Here is an 18,446-nt window from a genome sequence, read left to right on the forward strand (position 1 = left end):
GGACAAGAATAAAATATTTGGAGAAACAATGAACTCGAAAAACTACATTTATTGCATCAAATTTCAAAGTATATGCAAAAATTCCAAAATTTTTATACATTTCGCACCGTATCTCCAAAACCGTTAATTTTTTCTGAATATTTTCTTTTGGAAATAAATTCCCTGTAACGTAATACACAACTCTTCAGAACATGTCATTGTTGTAAAATGCCTATATGCCGTTGTTTTCAGTACATTTTTCATCGACGATTTAATAAAAATGTCAATAATGTGGTGAAATCCGAAATGCGAGAATACACTCTTGGTGTGAACTGTGTTTGAAATATGTGTTGTAAATGATATGATGCAAAATACCGCTGAAACAACACGAAGTAAGCACTTGAGAGTTTCAGAATGTTCTAGTGAATTGTTGAGAACTTTATTTGGAAGATTTTTGCGAAAGGTTACTTGGTTCAACTCCCAATAGTTTAGCCGATACTGACCAGAATTTTAGTAATTATGTAAAATTTTCTATATTTTATAGATTTTGATGCCTTAGATGGCGTTTTTCTTATGAGATTTTTTTAAAAGATAAGTTCTACTAGTTTAGGGCTAAAATATTGCTAAAGACAACAAGGCCAAATTCCTATTCGTTTCTGAGATAAAATCCCGATAAATGCAAAAAGTGTAGATTTAGCCCGATTTAGATGAGGCCAAAAATCCGAACTGGATCTGACAGGACAAAACCCAATTAGGGTTTTTGTAGTCAGAATATGTACTTTCAAAAAATGCATACTAGAAGTTGTTTGCATTTTCAGTGTTGCATAGTGTAATGTTTTGGATTCGACTCTTTAGATTGTGTTATTGGTTATTTGCGTTAAGTCATCAACTCATGATCATGTATCTCGTTATTATCCAAACAAGTTATTTATTGCATTGATTGCACAACATCTCTATTTTGTATTTGGAAAATAATGAAAAAGTCCCGAAAATGAAAGTGAAATTATGACTAAGTAATAAGAAATTTCCAACAACTAATCTAGCAAACTTTATCCGGCTAGACGAAAAGCTGCACAACAATTTAAAGTGAAATCAAAAGGCATAAAAATCTGGAATCATTTAGTTAGTTTTGGATTTTAAGAGAATTATGTTAAGTTTAAGACCCATGTGTTAATTAAACCTACGTAAATGTGTGAATAAGTTTTCTTCTCTGGTGAAGCTTCTACTGTTTTGTTTGCTCTTTTTTTTCATTGCATCTTCAAGCGTCATTACAATTTCATATGTTAATGCTAAAACCTTTAAAGATGTGAAAGAAAATAAATCAAAACTTTGGTCTTATGCTTAAGAAAGTAGAGCACCCAGGTCAGTTTACTTTGAAACGTGTAACGTGTTCAATAAGAATTACGTGGTTTTCGAAAACAGGCGCGACAAAATATAAATAAATAAAAAACTCCTAAACGCGGGAAAAGCTGCGGAAATAAATAAAAATTAAAGAAATTGAAATGTCTTGTGAAATCGTGAAAACCACAAGGACTGGCCGAGCAGTATTATTTATTTTAATATTTCTTTGTACTCTGGTCAAAGCCAAATTACCAATTTTGTTTCCCCCAACAGCACCCACAAGAGTACAGGTGAATTGAAACTTAGTTTTAGTGTGAAATTTCAAAATTACAACAAAATAATGAACAAAAGATTTTGAATGTTAAAATAATATGTTGTAAACAATAAAGAGCTAATGAGAATAGTCCCAGTTGAGATAGGACTTGAAAGTGGTTTACCCGGGGAAAAGCAAATTTTGGCATTGGATTTAAAAAAGTGATAGTAAAAAATTTAATATACAACGCAAATAAATACTTTATTTAAGTACAATTATTATATAAGTGGACAAATAATTGAATCTAGTATCCAGCAGTGGAAATCTGTCAAATAACAAGTAAAAAAGTATCAGTCGACTTTGCTGACAGCGAAATACCAGCATGTGCAAATTGAAACTCCCTAAAAAATTATCTAGAATTTCATCGCTTTTGCTGGGGCCTAGGTCAGCTTAACGTATGACGAAGTTGACACCACAGTCATTCCAGCGGCTGTAGTCAACGACAATCTGGCCTTAGCGGGAGCAAACAACCCCTTGAAGCCAACACCAATAAATCGATCATCGGTCGCAGCTGATAAAACTAGTTTTCCAAAGCAAGACGCTATTGATTATGGAACCCCGACCAAAACTTCGGTCAAAAAGGCTACCACCACCTCAACCATATCTGCAGCTCGATAGGAAAGGAAAGGAGGGAAAAAGAGGTACACCGACAGGAAGCTCTTGTTCATCTCGATGAGAGAAATTAAATTAATCAGGATCAATCTCAGGGTGGTGAGCATGTTTGAAAGGAAAAATCATCACTTACCCAGCAGAAATACTGAATTAAATAAGCTTTCACTCATCCCGATCAACGGAGAGGTCGAGCTGGCCTCAACGCCAATATCGACCCCTATAGGCACCAAAGGACAAATAAGGAGCAATGGACGGCTTGACTCAGCGCCCCGCTATGCAATCACATCTCTTGACTCCAACTCGAGGTTCTTCAAAAGGAAGTTCCGCCAATGCACAGACAGAGCAACTCCCTCAATGAAGGCAAAAGAGATAAATCAAACCCAGAAAAAAGGGAAGTCTGACCCGAAATCTATACCTGGACGTGTGGCTCCTACCATAATCAATCCTTCTTCATCGAAGAATACGGTGAAGAGGGTTAGGTCAACGGAAGAACCACACCCCAAGGGTAAGATATCCACGTCGACCCAGGACTTTAAGCCTCCTATCCCCGAATTTGCTGTAATTTGATTTCTAGGTTCCAAGTGGTCGCAAAACTTCTACACCTAAAATTGTCAACATAGCTCAATGCTATGGTACAGTTGCCTTATATCGGTACCCGATTTCAGGTGTTTTTAGCTAAAACTTTAAACCGAACTAGCAGTGATTTTACATTTGAGGTTCTTAGGGGTCACAACACACTTCTTCAGCAAAAATTGTCAGCATAGGTCCATGTTTTGGTATAGCCGGATTATAGACATTTTGAGGATTTTAACTTCTTTTTACCGAACTACCTGTAATCTGACATTTGAGGTTCCCAGTGGTCACAAAACCTCATCACCAAAAATCCTAAACATAGATCCATGTTTAGGTAAAACCTCCCTATATTGGTACCTATTGATTTGGGTATTTTGAGGACTTTAAATCTGACATTTGAGATTCTCAGTGGTGACAAGACTTCTTTGCCAAAATTGTCAACATAGGTCCATGTTCTGATATAGTCCCCATATAACACTGTCATCCGATTATAGACATTTTGAGGATTTTAGCTAGGAATTTTACCGAACTACCTGTAATCTGACATTTGAGGTTCCCAGTGGTCACAAAACTTCATAACCAAAAAAACCTAAACATAGATCCATGTTTAGTTATAACCCCCTAAAACACTACCTCTCGATTTGGGTATTTTGAGGATTTTAGCTACAAGTTTTAACCGAACTACCTGTAATCTGATATTTCAAATTCTCAGTGGTCACAACACCTCTTCACCACAAATTGTCATCATAGGCTCATGTTTATGTATAGCCCCCTATAACGGTACTACCCGATTTTCGGTGTTTTGAATTTGCAGTCCCGTAACTTCTGCACCGAAAATCACTCTAATTTTAGGTATAGCCCCCACCTCATATAACGATTTTTTACGATCTTCGGTATTTTGAGAATTTTAGCAACATTTTTTGACTGAACTACCCGTAATTTTACAATTGAGGTTCCCTGTAGCCACCAAAATTGTCAACATAGGCCCATGTTAAGGTATAGCCCCCATATAACGGTACATACGGATTTTCGGTATTTTGACGATCTGTGCTACATTTTTGGCCGAACTAGGTCCATGTTTAGTTATAGCCCCATATAACGGTACCTATGGGTTTTCAGTATTTTGACGATCTCTGCTACATTTTTGACTAGGTCCATGTGTAGGTATAGCCCCCATATAACGGTACCTACGGGTTTTCGGTATTTTGGCGATCTTTGCTACATTTTTGGCCGAACTACCTGTAATTTGACATTTGAAGTTTCCCGTGGTCATAAAACTTCCCCAACAAAAATAGTCAATATAGATCCATATTTCGGTATAGCTTCCATATAACAGTACCTCCCGATTTTACGTATTTTGAAAATGTTTGCTACATTGTTTGACCGAACTATCTGTAGCACCGATTTCATGTTTTTTTTTGTCATTTGGCATTTATGGTTCCCAGTGATTAAAAACATTTCTATCAAAATTTGTAGACATTAACCCACGTTGTGGTGAAGCCAGCATATACTGGTACCGGCAGTATTTACTTACTTACTTAGCTGGCCCATTACAGAACATTTGTTCTATAGGCCGAACTAAGAAGAGATCTCCATTCCTCTCTATTTGTTGCTTTGCACTCTGGAATACCGCGCCTTGTCATCTCATCATCCACTTGTTTGCGCCATCTATTCCTTGGCCTGCCAATTCTGCGTGCACCGCCATGTGGCATGTATTCATACGCCTTTTAAGTGGGTTCATCATCGCTCATTCTTTTGATATGGCCTTGCCAACGCAATCGCTGCATCTCGATACGTTTAACAATATTGATGTCGTTGTATAGCAGATACAGCTCGTGCTTCATGCGACGTCGATATTCACCGTCAACGCAGATTGGTCCGTAGATCTTTCGAAGAATTTTTCTCTCAAACACACCAAGCACTGCCATGTCTGCTTGCGCAAGTACCCAGGCTTCGGAGCCATACATCAGCACGGGTAGTATCAGTGTTTTGTAGAGCGTTATTTTTGTTTGACGAGATGTGGCTTTGTTTTTAAACTGCTTACTTAATCCAAAGTAGCATCTGTTGGCCAATACAATTCTTCTTTTTATTTCACAACTGATGTCGTTTGATGTGTTGACGGAGGTGCCGAGGTAGACGAAGTCTTTTACTACCTCAATATTATAGGAACCAACTTCCACAGTCGGTCCGAGCTCAATGGACGCATTGCGCGTCGACACCATCAACTTGGTCTTCTCACCGTTTACCGCCAGACCCACTTTAGCAGATTCTCCTTCGACTTTTATAAAGGTATCAGTTACTTCTTTTACTGATCGACCCATGATGTCTATATCATCAGCATAAGCAAGTAACATGTGACTATTGGTGTAGATTGTGCCACTTCTTTTGACGTTTGCCTCTCGTATAACCTTTTCTAACAGGATGTTGAAGAGGTCACACGAAAGGCTGTCTCCTTGTCTGAAACCTCTTTTGGTACCAAACTCTTCGGAGAGGTTCTTTCCTATTTTAACTGAGGACCTCGTGTCAGTTAACGTCATTTTACAAAGCCGGATGAGCTCTGCGGGAATACCAAATTCAGACATGGCTTGGAATACCTTTGAGCGCAGCGGACTGTCGAAGGCTGCTTTATAATCGACAAAAAGGTGGTAGGTGTCGATCTGCATCTCTTGGGTCTTCTCCAGGATTTGCCGCAGGGTAAATATCTGGTCAATGGTGGACTTGCCAGGTCTAAAGCCGCATTGGTATGGTCCAATAATCTCGTTGACCATTGGCTTTAGTCGTTCGCACAATATCCCTGACACGATCTTGTAGGCAATAGGGAGTAGACTTATGCCCCTATAGTTAGAGCATACAGTCTTATCTCCCTTCTTGTGGACGGGGCACAGGATACTCAGGTTCCAATCGTCGGGTACTCGTTCTTCCTGTCAGATGGTGCTAACTAGCTGATGAATACACCTTATCAGCGTGTCGCCTCCGGTTTTGAACAGCTCGGCTGGTAAGCCATCGGCCCCTGCTGCCTTATTATTCTTCAGCCGATTTATTGCTGTCTTTACCTCATCTTGGCTGGGCGGTATACATTCAATACCATCTTCTTGGATACCAACAGATTTGAAAAATGTTCTTTCCATATCCTGAGTACACTATCTGTATCAGTTACCAAATTACCTTGCTGGTCTCTACAGGAGGATGTGCCTGTACCAAAGCCATCAGTTTGATGCTTGACTCTTTGGTAGAATTTTCGGACTTCATTCTGGCTCCGGCAGTATTTATTTGACCTAATTATCTAAACTTAGATATTGGGGTGACCAGTGCTCTAGAAAAATGTCCATATAAAATTGTTAACATTAATTATTCCATATAAGTTCAGAACATTTAACGGTGGAGGGTATAAAAGAGAAGGCTACTTTACAATCCGTAGCAACGCGTAGCGCACGAGAGAGATATCGGGAGAAAAGGAGAGAGGAGAAACGTCTTTTCCGCAGGAAAAAAAACAGAGAGATGGAAAAGCGGGAGTGTGAACAAATCGAGATGTACAGGAGACAGAATGAAGTCCGAAAATTCTACCAAAGAGTGAAACATCAAACTGATGGCTTCGGAACTGGCACATCCTCCTGTAGAGACCAGCAAGGTAATCTGGTAACTGATAATACAGAGAGTGTGCTAAGGATATGGAAAGAGCATTTTTCCAAACTGTTGGTATCCAATAGTAGCGAAGTCGACGAAGATACCATAGATCCAATCCCAGAAGATGGTATTGAATGTATACCACCCGGCCAAGATGAGGTAATGACAGCAATACACCGGCTAAATAATAATAAGGCAGCAGGAGCTGATGGCCTACCAACCGAGCTGTTTAAAACCGGAGGCGACACGTTGATAAGGTGTATGCATCAGCTAGTTAGCTCCATCTGGCAAGAAGAACGCGTACCCGACGATTGGAACCTAAGCATCCTGTGTCCCGTCCATAAGAAAGAGATAAGACTTTATGCTCCAACTAATGGGGCATAAGTCTTCTCCCTATCGCCCACAAGATAGTGTCAGGGATATTGTGTGAACGACTAAAGCCCATGGTCAACGAAATAATTGGACCATACCAATGCGGCTTTAGACCTGGCAAGTCCACCATTGACCAGATATTTAACCTGCGGCAAATCCTGGAGAAGACCAAAGATATGCAGATCGACACCTACCACCTTTTTGTCGATTATAAAGCCGCTGTCGACAGCCCACTACGTTCAAAGGTATTCCAAGCAATGTCTGAATTTGGTATCCCCGCAAAGCTCATTCGGCTTTGTAAAATGGCTCTAACTGACACAAGATCTTCAGTTAAAATAGGAAAGAACCTCTCCGAAGAGTTTTGTACCAAAAGAGATTTCAGGCAAGGAGACAGCCTTTCGTGTGATCTTTTCAACATCCTGCTAGAAAAGGTTATACGAGAGGCAAACGTCAAAAGAAATGGCACAATGTACACCAATAGCCACATGTTACTTGCTTATGCTGGTGATATAGACATTATGGGACGATCAGTAAAAGAAGTAACCGATACCTTTATGAAGGTCGAAGTAGAATCTGCTAAAGTGGGTCTGGCGGTAAACGGCGAGAAGACCAAGTTGATGGTGTCGACGCGCAATGCATCCATTGAGATCGGACCAACGGTTGAAGTTGGTTCCTATAATTTTGAGGTAGTAAAAGACTTCGTATACCTCGACACCACCGTAAACACAACAAACGACATCAGTTGTGAAATAAAAAGAAGAATTGTATTGACCAACAGATGCTACTTTGGCTTAAGAAAGCACTTTAAAAACAAAGCCACAACTCGTCAAACAAAAATAACGCTTTACAAAACACTGATACTACCCGTGCTGATGTATGTTTCCGAAGCCTGCAAGCAGATAAGGCCGTGCTTGGCGCGTTTGAGAGAAAAATTCTTCGAAAGATCTACGCACCGATCTGCGTTGACGGTGAATAACGATGTCGTATCAACCACGAGCTGTATCTGCTATTCAATGACATCTATATAGTTAAACGTCTCGAGATGCAGCGATTGCATTGGCTAGGCCATATCATAAGAATGAGCGAAGATTAACCCGCTAAAAAGGCGTATAAATACGAGCCACATGGCAGTGCACGCAGATTTGGCAGGCCTAAGCTTAGATGGAGCAAACAAGTGGATAAAGAGATGAAAAGGCGCGGTATTCAGAAAGCGAAAGAGCAAACAGAGAGAATTGGAGATCTTTTCTTAGTTCGGTTTATGGAACAAATGTTTTGTAATGGGCCAGCTAAGTAAGTAAGGAGGGTTACTTAACTCTTTTTACTTATTCTAATAAATTCTATCAATGCAACAAAGGAAGACATTCATTATTGGCAGATAGTAGATAAGCTGACGTTATTATTTCGTCATATTGGGATATTCGCCAATTATCGATTTTATTGGAAACACCCAAATGGATTCTATGGTTCGTCATTATTATGTTCATTTAGTCGTTTCTGTAGTCAATAATAACTCTCCGACAACACTGAAAGTCTCTAGTTTTTGAAGCAATTTAATATATTTATTATATTAATATTTTTGTTAATGTTTTAATAGAACTTAAGCAAAGGAAAATATTCAATATTGTCTTTAAATTTTTACATATTACATATTGGTATTTTTGAAAATTTTCTAACTTTTCCCATTTCCTTCCACTTCTTTGTTATTCTACATCCTGGCAGTGGATTGTTGGTATTGGTATACCATTGGACAATTTACGTTTTGAGGCCATGACCTCAGGATATGTACTCAAGGCTGAATATTTTCTACCCTCAACCGTTGATCAACTACGAACTAAGACTCAATTGCCCATTAATGCTGGCCGAAAATTGAATGGACCAGCGAAATTTGAACAATTCATTGTAGACGAGGATGCATTGTTGTCAACAACAACAACGAGAAATAGTACAAATCAGCCCGAATTTGTACAACAACACAAGCATGTACGCAGCAGCTATCGCTGGACAATATACAAAGGACTGGAGGGTTTAGCTACAAGGTAAGCACAAAAAAGCAGCAATTTTGCAAAAGTAAACTTCAAATTCAATGAATAACAAATGAATTAAGTCTGATGTGTTTTGATTTGTTGTCCGCATTCGTGTGTTTGTTTGCAGGATGGGCTTGTCTGGCCGTGAATGTATGCTGAAAAGTATTTGTGAGGCTGCTGAGAAACCTTTTCATATTTATAATGGCCTATTTGGGGAATTGCTACACATTCTATTGACGTAAGCTTATTGTGGTGGCGGGATGGAATTTAAGATTTCTAATAAATATTAATTTGTACTTTTGTTTCCTCTAGGCCCTCATCCTCAAGAGACGAACTTTCATCACATTCCGATAATGCATATTTCCATGCTGAACAAATGGGACGTTCTGGGGCCGATTGTGGTCGGGTGTTTCGTGATTGTCCACGTTCTTTATTGGATCATTTTTCAGATTTTCCACAATTGTCACATAATATTATGTCAATAATAGGATAATAAGTAACAGTGTGACTTTTGCCATTGGACTGATCAGTATTTGTTTAACTAAATGTATAAATATATATAATTTATTTTAAAATAATTTTCGTTATTGTCATTATTGTATTATATTGAAAACAATGCATTTACATTACATTCCATAACAGAGATATATAAGTAGTCCATCGAACAAAAATGATTGTTATATCAAGCCGAGCACCAATATGCTTCCTTATCCACCAAATTGGTTTTCAACTTGAAATAGATTCTTACTTTAAAACCGAAGTCGATGATAGTAGAAGAAATCTGAACAAGTAAAAAAGTATCAGTTGGCTTTGCCGATAGAGATATACCCTCAGCCTGTGTGAAGGTACCCAAAAGAGAAGACGGATTTGGACAAAATGTTAGGAGATCTTTGGATTCCCTTTGACCAAATCGGCATGTCGATTTAAGAGATATAGTGCGTACCATTTTAGTGACATTTTCTTAACTTTTGTGGAGGAGGTACCCGAAGGAGTGGCTCACCTTCGAACTTAAACCAAGTTTGAACAAAATATTACGAAGGCCAAACTTTGGGCCAAATCGGCAGATCCGTTCGAAAGTTACAGTGCGCTCCCGCTACTGATAATGTAGGGGTTTTTTACAGCTTTTCTCAGGAACTATAGACTTGCCGCTGAAAAAACTTGTCCCGTCGTAATGGGGCCAACGAATACAAACAGCTACAACAGAAATAAGAGGGATTCGAGAGCAGCTCTTAAACTGCACTTTTCGGAAATTTTGTGTGGGTGGTACCCGAAGGAGTTGACATATATAGTCCATATTCGAACCTAATCTATGTCTTGTAGAAGTTTTGCGATGTGCACAGTATGGACCAACTTCGAGAGTTACCGTGTGCACCATTAAGTTAAGTTACTTTTGTGAGGGAGGTACCAAAAGGAATGGACCGATATGGCTCATCTTCGAACTTAAACTTAGCATGGGCAAAATATTACGAAGCCTAAATTTTGGACCGAATCGGCAGATCCATTCGAGAGCTATCTTGCGCTCCAACCACTACACGCTGTGTCACAAGGATTTTTTGAACTTTCAGACTATTTTCTCAGGAAGTGTGGACTTGCTCCTGATGAAACTTGTACCGTCGTATAGGGGACAGTGAATACAGTTGTTACAACAAAGATCAAAGCGATTCGAGAGCAGGCCCTAAACTGAACTTTTTAGAAGTTTTGTGTGGGAGATACCCGAAGGAGTGGACCGATTGAGATCATATTGTGCAAAGTATTGACTAAATCGGTTACTTCCTTAAATAGATATCGTGCGCACAAGTTTTCCGAACATTTTCGAACTTTTGTGGGAGACGTACTGGAAGGAGTGGACGAATATAACCCATCTTCGAACTTAAACTAAGTATAGACAAAATATTACGAAAGCCAAATTTTGGACCGAATCGGTTGATCCGTTCAAGAGTTATCATGCGCTCCAGCCAGACAGACGGACGGACGTGGCTAAATCAACTCCAAATTGTCTGAAACGGATTTCACCCAAACATACTTGGGGTCTAAAACCATTATTTCGATGAGGTACTTTTTGCCCGTATGAAAGCGTATGTATATACCCTCTTTAGCATAAATGATGAGGGTATAAAAAGCGAGGGTAGGCTTTATGAATATTAAAAATTGTAAAGGTGTTGATATGCAAAAGAAATCTACCAACGCACAAAATGGATGTGGTGGAGTGTCCTGTGTTTTCAGAGTTTTCGTTCTCAATCAGCGTGCAATAGTAGTATAAAACTTGTGAGAAAGTATCAGGCAGCTGTGCTGACGGAGATATACCCTCAGCCTGTGACAAAAAAAATGTTTGTATCACGAAATTGCCCGAGTTGCCCGGCTAGACAACACCAAATTTTCAACGGTGGCAAAATACCACTCAGTAATGTTGGCGACTGGGTGACGTAGGGGATGGAAGATACCAAGCAACAGTCCTGACCAGTTTTAACATGGCAAAGCCCAGGATTTATCTTGGTCCCTCTTTCATCCCAAGTGGACACTGACTTCCCCGTGGTGTCACCTGGGGAACTGCCTTTAACACCCGTTAAAGGTAGTGAGCTAACATGTGCCGCGCGTTCACCCATAAGAACGTTAAAAACTTGGGTTTGGGCGTCGGGTTAGTAACCCTCCCCTAGAAAAAACAGCCTACTATGATAAAACTAAAGAAAAGAAAAACAAACCCCTCTAAAGTTGACGAACCCCGCAAACGTTTTAAGGACCATGATCTGCGAATCTGCACCTGGAATGTTCGCACTCTTTATAGAGAAGGTGCAGTCTTCGCATTGGCAGACGTACTTGAAAAGTACAAGACCGATATTACTGCCATACAGGAAATACGATGGATTGGGAAAGGCGTCACAACAACACCTAAAGGTGACGCACTGTATTATAGCTGCCATGACGTAAAGCATGAGTTTGGTTGTGGATTCGTAGTTAGTCGGAGACTATAACATCTGGTATCCAGCTTCACCCCAGTGAATGAAAGACTGCAATTCGATAGATGGAAGACATTCATCGAGCGTGTTGGATGTACGATCGTTCCGAGGCGCAAACATTGATTCGGACCACTACCTTCTTGCAGCAAAGGTAAGCTGCAATCACAACAGATAGCCACAGCATATTCCACTCAACTAGCCCAATTGCTTAATCAAAGCCCTCCTCATCCCGATAACATATCAGCGCAATGGCAAAGCATTGCCCACTCCATGCAAACAGCCGCAAAATCCATACTTGGATACCAGAGACCTCCACCAAGGAATCCATGGTATGATGAGGAGTGTCGTGCAGCCACCGAAGAGAAAAATGCGGCATATAAGGCTACTTTACAATCCGTAGCAACGCGTAGCGCACGAGAGAGATACAGGGAGAAAAGGAGAGAGGAGAAACGTATTTTCCGCAGGAAAAAGAAATCGAGATGTACAGGAGCCACAATGATGTTCGAAAATTGTACCAAAGAGTCAAGCATCAAGCTGATGGCTTTGGTACAGGCACATACTCCTGTAGAGACCAGCAAGGTAATTTGGTAACTGATACAGATAGTGTACTCAGGATATGGAAAGAACATTTTTCAAATCTGTTGGTATCCAATAGCAGCGAAGTCGACGGAGATACCACCGATCCAATCCCAGAAGATGGTATTGAATGTATACCACCCGCCAAGATGAGGTAATGACAGCAATAAATCGGCTGAAGAATAATAAGGCAGCAGGGGCCGATGGCTTACCAGCCGAGCTGTTCAAAACCGGAGGCGACACGCTGATAAGGTGTATTCATCAGCTAGTTAGCACCATCTGGCAGGAAGAACGAGTACCCGACGATTGGAACCTGAGTATCCTGTGCCCCGTCCACAAGAAGGGAGATAAGACTGTATGCTCTAACTATAGGTGCATAAGTCTACTCCCTATTGCCTACAAGATCGTGTCAGGGATATTGTGCGAACGACTAAAGCCAATGGTCAACGAGATAATTGGACCCTACCAATGTGGCTTTAGACCTGGCAAGTCCACCATTGACCAGATATTTACCTTGCGGCAAATCCTGGAGAAGTCCCAAGAGATGCAGATCGACACCTACCACCTTTTTATACCCTCCACCATATGGAGGGTATAAATAAATTTGTCATTCCGTTTGTAACACATCGAAATATTCGTCGGAGACCCTATAAAGTATATATATTATTGATCAGCATAAAATTCTATGTCGATTTGACAATGTCCGTCTGTCCGTCCGTCCGTCCGTCAGTCCGTCCGTCTGTCTGTTGAAATCAAGATACAGCTCGCAATTTTAAAGATAGAGAGTCAAAATTTGGTACAGAAGTTTTTATTACTTGCAGGATGGTTGGCATTGAAAATGGGATATATCGGTCCACGTTTTGATATAGCCCCCATAGAACGGTACCTCCCAATTTTCGGTATTTTTATTTTAGGTTTTAGCTTCATTATCCTACCAAAATGGCTGAAATTTGGTACGTAGTCTTCTTTAGGGGTATAAAACTTTCCCCCACAATTTTGTCGGTATCGGTCCACACCTTCATATAGCCCCCATAGAACGGTACCTCCCGATTTTCGGTATATTTAAGGTTTTAGCTTCATTATCATACAAAAATGGCTGAAATTTGGTACGTAGTCTTCTTTGGGGGTATAAAACTTTCCCCCAGAACTTTGTCGGTATCGGTCCATGCCTTCATATAGCCCCCATAGAACGGTACCTCCAGATTTTCGGTATTTTGAACGTTGTGGCCTCAATATTCCACCGAAATGGCTGAAATTTGGTATTTAAACTTCGTTGGGGGTACTCAAACTTCCCCTTTAAATTTGTCGGTATAGGTCTACGCCTTCATGTAGCCCCCATGGGAAGGTACCTCCCGATTTTTCGTATTTTGAAGGTTGTGTCTTCAATATTTCACCAAAAATGGCTGAAATTTGGTCCACGTTTTCATATTGCCCCATTTCTGGCTAAAATTCGTCGCTATAGGTCCACGTTTCGATATAGCCCCCATAGAACGGTACCTCCCGATATTCGTAATACTGATAACTGTGACGTCAATATCCAACCGAAATGGCTGAAATTCGTTATTTCGTCTTCCAAGAGTTATAAAATATTCAAGAAGACTATTATCAGCATAGGTCCACGTCTTCCTATTTCCCGATAGAAGCGTACTTCTTGATTTTCGGTATTTTTTAAGTTTTAGCCACATTCTCTTACCGAAATATAGGAAATTTGGTATTTAGTCTTCTTTGAGCCTAAAAACTTTCCGTCAGAAATTTGTCGGTGTAGATCGACGATTTGAAATAGCCTCCATAGAATGGTGCCTCACATTGTTTTACCGAAATTGCTGAAATTTAGTATTAAGTCTTCTTCATACACGAAAGGAAACTAATTATTCCATTTTACTTCAATACAACTTGTGGTGGAGGGTATAACAAGTTCGGCCCGGCCGAACTTAACGCCGTTCTTACTTGTTGTCGATTATAAAGCAGCCTTCGACAGCCCGCTGCGTTCAAAGGTATTCCAAGCCATGTCTGAATTTGGTATTCCCGCAAAGCTCATCAGGCTTTGTAAAATGACTTTAACTGACACGAGGTCCTCAGTTAAAATAGGAAAGAACCTCTCCGAAGAGTTTGGTACCAAAAGAGGTTTCAGACAAGGAGACAGCCTTTCGTGTGGCCTCTTCAACATCCTGCTAGAAAAGGTTATACGAGAGGCAAACGTCAAAAGAAGTGGCACAATCTACACCAATAGTCACATGTTACTTGCTTATGCTGATGATATAGACATCATGGGTCGATCAGTAAAAGAAGTAACTGATACCTTTATAAAGGTCGAAGGAGAATCTGCTAAAGTGGGTCTGGCGGTAAACGGTGAGGAGACCAAGTTGATGGTGTCGACGCGCAATGCGTCCATTGAGCTCGGACCGACTGTGGAAGTTGGTTCCTATAATATTGAGGTAGTAAACGACTTCGTCTACCTCGGCACCTCCGTCAACACAACAAACGACATCAGTTGTGAAATAAAAAGAAGAATTTTATTGGCCAACAGATGCTACTTTGGTTTAAGTAAGCAGTTCAAAAACAAAGCCACATCTCGTCAAACAAAAATAACGCGCTACAAAACACTGATACTACCCTTGCTGATGTATGGCTCCGAAGCCTGGGTACTTGCGCAAGCAGACATGGCAGTGCTTGATGTGTTTGAGAGAAAAATTCTTCGAAAGATCTACGGACCAATCTGCGTTGACGGTGAATATCGACGTCGCATGAACCACGAGCTGTATCTGCTATACAACGACATCAATATTGTTAAACGTATCGAGATGCAGCGATTGCGTTGGCTAGGCCATATCATAAGAATGAGCGATGATGAACCCGCTAAAAAGGCGTATGAATACATGCCACATGGCGGTGCACGCAGAATTGGCAGGCCAAGGAATAGATGGCGCGAACAAGTGGATGATGAGATGAAAAGGCGCGGTATTCCAGAGTGCAAAGCAACAAATAGAGAGGAATGGAGATCTCTTCTTAGTTCGGCCTATAGAACAAATGTTCTGTAATGGGCCAGTTAAGTAAGTAATGTTGGCGACTTTTCCTGAGTACTTCAGCCATGTAAAACCTCTCTACAAGTGGTGCCATAGGACACGCCGTTCGGACTCGGCGATAAACTGTAGGTCCCAAATCATTGAGCTAATATGAATCAGGGTGCACTCATTGATATAAGAAAAATCTCCCTTGTCCCGCCTGGAATGTTTGTGGAACAATTATTATTATTATATCACGAGTTTGCTGTAAAATAAGTGGAAATTTTTAGTAAACACACTTCTGATTTATAGAGAACTCGAAATATAAAATTACGTGAAACTAAATTTGGAAGACAGGGTTTTGGGTGGGTCAGCAACTAAGAAGTATGGACTTTCTCGAAAAAAAAAATTCTACCCTTGTAGTAGGAAACGTGAAAACCACCTTTTGCCAAAAAAATAATTTAAACAGATCCAAGACGAGTCCTCATCCTGTACATTTCCCAAATTTTGTGTGGAAGGTACCCGAAGGACGGGACCGATATAGTCCATATTTCAACCAGATACATAATAGGATGAAATAATACGATATGCAAAGGGTGGGCCAATCAGAAATTCCCTCCCTAGAATCTGTTTATGTTCTAGAAAGTTGTTTATTGAAATCTTAAGTACATTTTTGTAGTTGATTGTATCCTTAATTTTTGGCGGTTCGGTATCTGCGGACCGAAATCGGAGTAAAAAGTATAAAAACAGAATACTTTCAAAAGTTTTTGGCTATTTTCACTTTTATGAACCGGTCATACACATTTCGTATGTTCTAGAAAGTCGCTTGCTGATATCTTTGCTACATTATTGTTGTCCATTGTTTTCTTGAATTTTGAACGTTTTAGTATCTCGAATTCGAATTGCTATTCTGACTATTAAGAACCGTTTCTACAGAGTTCGTGCGTTCTAGAAAGTTGTTTACTAAGATCTAAGGTAAATTTTTCTCGGTGGTTGTTTGCTTTAATTTTGATCGGTTTGAAGGAAATCTGACTTTGACTATTTTGACCTTGAAGCTGATATTTTATGTGTTCACAATTATTATCCTTTAAGGAGGAAGCTACAACTTTTCCTCTACGAGTAAACTCAAATTCTTAGCGGTTTAGGAAATATTTTGCTGACAAAATGATCCCTTTTGACATCAAGGCCTCAGGTCTCCGGTGGTACATAATCGCGAAAGTTGAAGTGATAGGGAACAACGCCGGGACACGTACCTTCTTATTTTTAGTCTTCTATCGCGCTGCAGTGTCAGAATATGGTTAATAAACCATGACTTAAAAAATTACACACAGTGTTATCATAGGAAGTACCGACGTACCCCCGAAAAAATTATGCCGTCTTAAAGGGGGAACCAAGGGCAACCTGCTGAAAAAATTTCAAAGCAAGCCGAAAGCAGCTATTTAACTTAAGTATATACCCTCCACCATAATATGGAGCGTGTAATTAAATTTGTTATTCCGTTTGTAACACATCGAAATATTCATCGGAGACCCTTTAATGTATATATTCTTGATCTGGGTAAAATTCGAAGTCGATATAACCATGTACATCTATCCGTCAATGCGTCCGTCCGTATGTTGAAATCAAGATAAGATAGAGCTCTGCAATTTGGTATAGAAGTTTCTATTCCTCCTAGGACGTTTGGTATTGCAAATGGGCTATATCGGTTCATGTTTTGATATAGCCCACATAGAACGATAACTCCCGATTTTCGGTATTTTGAAGGTTGTGGCCTCAATATTCATCCAAAGTGACTGATATTTGGTATTTAGTTTTCGTTGGGGTACGATACTTTCCCCCAGAAATTTCTCGGTACAGGTCCACACCTTCTTATAGCCCCCATAGAAAGGTTCCTCCCGATTTTCCGTATTTTGAAGGCTTTGACCACAATAAACCATTGAAATGGCTGACATTTGGTATTTAGTCTTCGTTTGGGGGTACTCAACTTCCCCGTCTAAATTTGTCGGTACAGGTCCACACCTTCATATTGCCCCCATAGAAAGGTTCCTCCCGATTTTCCGTATTTTGAAGGCTATGGCCACAATAATCCATTGAAATGGCTGACATTTGGTATTTAGTCTTCGTTGGGGGTACTCAACTTCCCCGTCTAAATTTGTCGGTATAGGTCCACGCCTTCATATAATCCCCATAGAATCGTACCTCCCGATTGTTGATATTGTGAAGGTTCTGGCCTCAATATTCATCCGAAGTGGTTGAAATTTGGTACTTAGTCTTCTTTGGGGGTATAAAACTTTCCCCTAGAAATTTGTTGGCACACGTCCATACCTTCATATAGGCCAATACAACTTTACGTCCCGATTTTCGGTATTTTGAAAGTTATGTCCACAATAATCCATTGAAATTGCTGAAATGTGGTATTTAATCTTCGTTGGGGGTATTCAACTTCCCCATTTAAATTTATCGGTATAGGTCCACGCCCTCATATAGCCCCCATAGAACGGTAACTCCCGATGTTCGGTATTTTGAAAGTTGTAGAATGAATATTCATCCTAAGTGGCTGAAATTTGGTATTTAGTCTTCGTTGGGGGTATAAAATGTTCCCCCATATGAAATTTGCCCCCATAGAACGATACCTGCTGATTTTCGGTATTTTGTACAACCCAAAGAAATGGCTGAGATTTGGTATTTGGTCTTCATTTGGGATATAAAACTTTCCATATGAAAATTGTTGGTATGGCTAAAATTTGGTACTTAGTCTTCGTTGTGGGTGCAAAACTTTTCCCCCGACATTTGTCGGTATGGTCCACGCCCTCATATAGCCCCCACAGAACGGTACCTCCCGATTTCCGGTATTTTGAAGGTTGTGGCCTCAATATTCCACCGATATGGCTGAAATTTGGTATTTCGTCTGCGTTGGAGGTAAAAACCTTTCCAACTGAAAATCGTTGGTATGGGTCCACGTTTCGATATAGCCCTCATAGAACGGTACCTCCCGATTTTCGTAGTTCTGTATGTTGTGACGTCAATATCCCAGCGAAAGACTTAATTTTGCTTTTTAGTCTTCCATGGGGTTAAA

General features: G+C 40.2%; 1 protein-coding gene across 1 annotated transcript; it reads left to right on the top strand.

Moving 5' to 3' along the window:
- The first annotated feature begins 1,481 nt into the window (after positions 1–1,481).
- On the top strand, positions 1,482–9,331 carry LOC141403197 (uncharacterized). The gene is made up of 4 exons (XM_073985376.1): positions 1,482–1,610; positions 8,534–8,850; positions 8,966–9,076; positions 9,151–9,331. Exons 1-4 carry the CDS (start codon positions 1,482–1,484, stop codon positions 9,329–9,331), a joined length of 738 nt encoding a protein of 245 aa, XP_073841477.1.
- Positions 9,332–18,446: the final 9,115 nt, after the last annotated feature.

This window comes from Musca autumnalis, unplaced genomic scaffold, assembly GCF_047663935.1.
Source record: "Musca autumnalis isolate F117 unplaced genomic scaffold, ASM4766393v1 scaffold_4, whole genome shotgun sequence".
In the NCBI taxonomy this organism is placed as follows: domain Eukaryota; kingdom Metazoa; phylum Arthropoda; class Insecta; order Diptera; family Muscidae; genus Musca; species Musca autumnalis.

Bases quoted from the DNA above. Each gene is read 5' to 3' on its own strand.
- LOC141403197 (XM_073985376.1), top strand. From the start codon at position 1,482: ATGTCTTGTGAAATCGTGAAAACCACAAGGACTGGCCGAGCAGTATTA. The intron at 1,611-8,533 runs GTGAATTGAAAC...ACATCCTGGCAG, and splicing joins CAGCACCCACAAGAGTACAG to TGGATTGTTGGTATTGGTAT. The intron at 8,851-8,965 runs GTAAGCACAAAA...GTTTGTTTGCAG, and splicing joins CTGGAGGGTTTAGCTACAAG to GATGGGCTTGTCTGGCCGTG.